At 40.5% G+C, this 4,055-nt stretch overlaps 1 protein-coding gene across 1 annotated transcript; it reads left to right on the plus strand.

Annotated features, from left to right (window-relative positions):
• The first annotated feature begins 1,884 nt into the window (after positions 1-1,884).
• On the plus strand, positions 1,885-3,285 carry LOC144639834 (netrin-G1-like). Its single transcript, XM_078499115.1, has one exon. The coding sequence runs from the start codon at positions 2,018-2,020 to the stop codon at positions 3,101-3,103; it is 1,086 nt and encodes a 361-aa protein (XP_078355241.1). The 5' UTR covers positions 1,885-2,017; the 3' UTR covers positions 3,104-3,285.
• Positions 3,286-4,055: the final 770 nt, after the last annotated feature.

The following is a 4,055-nucleotide window of genomic DNA, read 5'->3' on the forward strand; positions in this document are numbered from 1 at the left end:
AACCACTTAAACACAGTAACTAAACGGAATTTTGCAACAAAAAGGAAAATAAAATTACTATGCTCGACACATTGGAGCAATCGGTTCTAGCTCAGAGCTCTGGCCGGGGTCACTGTGTTGCTGTCTTTGGGCAACACTTTACTCTCATAGTGCCTCTCCATCCGGGTAAATGTGTACCGGCAAAATAATGCTGCGGGGTACCCTACTCCAGGGGGGAGGTTAAATATTCCCAGCCGCTTAATGCTATGGAAACCGGGATAAGCTCCGGCAGTATGTGCCACATATAGCTGGAACAATGATTGATTTCATGAACAGTGGAATCCCGATTATCGAACCTCCCGATACCTCGAAGCAAAAGTCGTTTCCCTTCCCTCAGTCGAACACTGCAATTTATCCCCGATCTCTCGAACTCCCCGAGTTTTCGAACGAATTTTCGTTTCTCTTGGAGGTTCGAAAAATCGAAATTCCACTGTATAAAAAATTTGCTGTGTCCGTGACAAAGAATATGGTTCTAAGTTTTAGGACGAACAATTAATTGATAGCGCAATGGTTATCTAGTTTCATTTCTTTTAAGACTTTGTAAGTTTTGCTGTAAGATTTTAATAATTGATAAAATAAAAAGCACCTCAAAAGTATACTATTCTACCAAGTTCCGAATGTAGCGGTACTTTTTGATGTATTCACTTTTTTTCCGAAAGCATCAATCGGTCGTCCGAATGTTAAAGGTCTCCTAAAAGAAGCGGCACTTATAGAGGCAACTGAAGGAGGGGCCATCAACAATCAAAAGGACCGATTCCACTTTAAAAAAAAAACGATCGAAGTGTGCGATAAACTCTGGTTTTCATAAAAAGCGTTTCTTTTCATTCGTTTATAGTTGGCTGCTTGCTCAGCTGTGTACGGGACCTTACCTATTTTGTACGACAAAAAACGACCCTCCGAAAGTAGACTAGCGATAAATAGAATTCATGGTTGTTTATATGGCATATTCCTAAAGTGACGCCGGGGTCCTTCAAAGGTAGCTACCTCCTCTTATCCTGCCTCAAATGTAATTTGACTTTTTGGTTTTTTGGGAATACAATGTTCTGATTTTGATTTTTTTCGACAACTGCTATCCTTTTCGTCTTTAAAAACCCCGTAGTGTTGCTGCAAACAACACAATTTTGTTTATTTTACACTAACATTGCTGTGTGGTGTTTATGTTTTCACATAATACATTAGATCGGTCCAACCAAATCAGACACGTTGTAGCTTCCCGAAAGTTTCAAACCCAAAGAAAGCGATAGGAAAGGTTTAGGGTCGATTTCCGCCGCTCTCTCGAGTCCGGTCTTTGTTCCTCCCCTAGAAAAGAACAAGAGAGAGCTCGGGCTCATTTTCGATCAGCGGAGAGATTCAGGAATGACTCAGGAAAGGCGCAGCGACATTCGAAAGTAACGAGGGTGGTTTAATACCTTCGGAACTTTACGGTATATTCTGATTTTTCTATTCTTCCCAACGGTTACATCTTGAAAATTAAAAATATTTTCCTTTTCTCAGAGTTTACAACTAATAAAACATCTCTTTCGCAGTTTCGGTATCTTTTGAGCGCGACAGTGTTCAATCTCTGGCGAAGCTCGAAACTTCGCAAGTTAATGACTTGCTCGCCGGAACAGATCAACAGTTTGTTTAGTAACCCCATTTATTTTGTTCTAAAAGTATGTTGATCTATGTTTCTAGCGTAACATCTCAAAAGGAAGAAATATTTCCCTATAGTCAAATATGTCTTATGTCAATGTTATGTCTGTTTGAAATGAGGTCATGCATCATGTGACCATGGCAACGGGATTGCAACAAAAGGAACCAACCGGAGTGTGCGTTCCATTATTCTTTAAAGCTTAACAACGAACTTCACAGCTTTTACATGAAATAACAGTCAGTCAGTTGACTTAATCGAGTTAAATTTTATCGAGAACAAGTAAACTGTGCCACACTAGACGCAAATAACTCGAGCGCACCGATCACTGCGGTATCGAAGGAGATCATGGCTCCAAGGAAACAGATCATCGCGATCATATGTTTGATCGTGGCGGCGTTTTTCGCGGAGGTGTCAGGCGAATGTTCTTCGGCTGGAGTTTGCATCCCCGGTCCTGTAAATGCAGCACGTTTAGTGGATCATACGGTAAATGCTACAAGTACATGCGGCGATCCACCGGCTCAATATTGCCGTCTCAAGCCCCAAAACCAGTGTTTCATGTGCAACAGAAGTACTCATACGGTTGAGAAAATGACTGACGATAAGCTTAGCACGTTCTGGCAGTCCGTTACGTGGTGGGAATGGTACAAGAATAACAACTACACGGATGAGCCTTTGATGGTTAACGTGACGATTTCGTTCGACAAGAGTTATGCCATCACTGGAGAAATTCGTGTCATCTTCAAGTCTCCTCGACCCTTCAAAATGATTCTCGAAAGGTCTGCGGATAAAGGAATGACATGGTCGCCTTTGCAGTACTATGCAGACGACTGCAACGAACGATTCAACATGCCAAGCACGTCAATCGAAAGCATAACGCACGGTAACTTTGGCCTTCTCTGTGTGGAAGATTATAGCTCTTCGACCCCTCAAGAAAATGGCATAGTGTTGTTCGATTTCTTGAAGCGCTACACCAAGCCTGCCTTCTGGAACAGAACACTTCAAGAGTATTTCACGGCCACTGATCTTCGGTTACAGCTGTTATACCCTGGCACAGATCGGCTGGAAAACGTGGACAACAAGGTAGAGAACATCTTTAATCAGTACTATTACTCCATAGCAGACCTACGAGTCACTGCTCGCTGCCAGTGTCATGGGCACGGAGCGTTTTGTGATTACCCCGAATTTAAAGGCAAGGACTGTGACTGTATGCACAACACCGAAGGTGAAGACTGCGAGCGGTGTAAACCACTGTATAATAACAAGACTTGGATGCCGGCCACATCAGACAGTGAACCTAATCCATGCGAAGGTAGGTACTTAGAAATAAAACATATATATTGGATTTCTTGCTTTAGAGCAAGCTACATGTATATATCCGCATGGTTTGTAATGTGCAAGCGGTATAACCCACTTCATTCTCCGCGGTTTTGATTTTGCATTTATCAGCCATGACAATATATATTTGTAAAGCCGTAAAGAGTAAACCATTTCATCAAAGTCGTCACTCCAACAGATTTTTGGTAAAATTCGCATAAAAGATGGCTTCTTGACAATTTTCGCAGAAAAAATCTGCAATCAGCTGCTTAGTTATTCAATGAATCATGTTTTCTTTCAATTCGTTTGAATAACGCCGTTTGATGCCGAAGCTTTGTTGTCGGAAACCCATGGGAGATTGGCTCTTCGACAAATGATTTCGCCATTTCAAGAATTTAATTTCTTCCGAGGTGAAAGCACCAAAGTTTGAGAATTGTTTGACGTTAAACTGTACGGATTCGTTTCGTGAAAATGTTCAAGTGTTTCTAATCGTTCTACACCTCGCGCGATTTGCAAATTTTGATGGAGTTTATCTTGTAGATTAATATCTATTGTTTGTGGCTTTGCGGCCTTTAAAATTACGCGTCTGTTTTAAAATAATGCGTTACAACGTTTAACCGTTATCATTTAACTGAGTTTTTGAATTTTCATGATTGCTGAAATGATAATTCTTAGGGTTTATTGCAATAAGATTTTTATTTTACTTTGCGCGCACTGTCTTGGGGTGTATTGAAGTACAAATGTACGTGTCATAAGTCAAAGCTGAAGAATTTAAATCTTGACGATAATGGAATTTCAGTTACCGTTGGATACTTTACACATAAGCCGTGTCGCCAAAGGGGCTTACAATGTGTATTTTTTGCTTGAAAAAGAGAAAACATACATGTAGCTGCTTGTTGAAATCTTGAGAAATATTTCATTTTGAAATATCAAAACAAACATGTCACTTGGAAACTTCTTTATGTAAATATATCAAAGATTTGTGGTGTGGAGTAAAATTTTATTAATCAATCATTCCACATGCATTGTGAGAGTGCAGCGATTAGTTTAACCGAGACTCTGTGAGATG

This window comes from Oculina patagonica, unplaced genomic scaffold, assembly GCF_052425735.1.
Source record: "Oculina patagonica isolate OP01 unplaced genomic scaffold, crgOcupat unplaced1371, whole genome shotgun sequence".
NCBI classification, from domain to species: Eukaryota; Metazoa; Cnidaria; class Anthozoa; order Scleractinia; family Oculinidae; genus Oculina; species Oculina patagonica.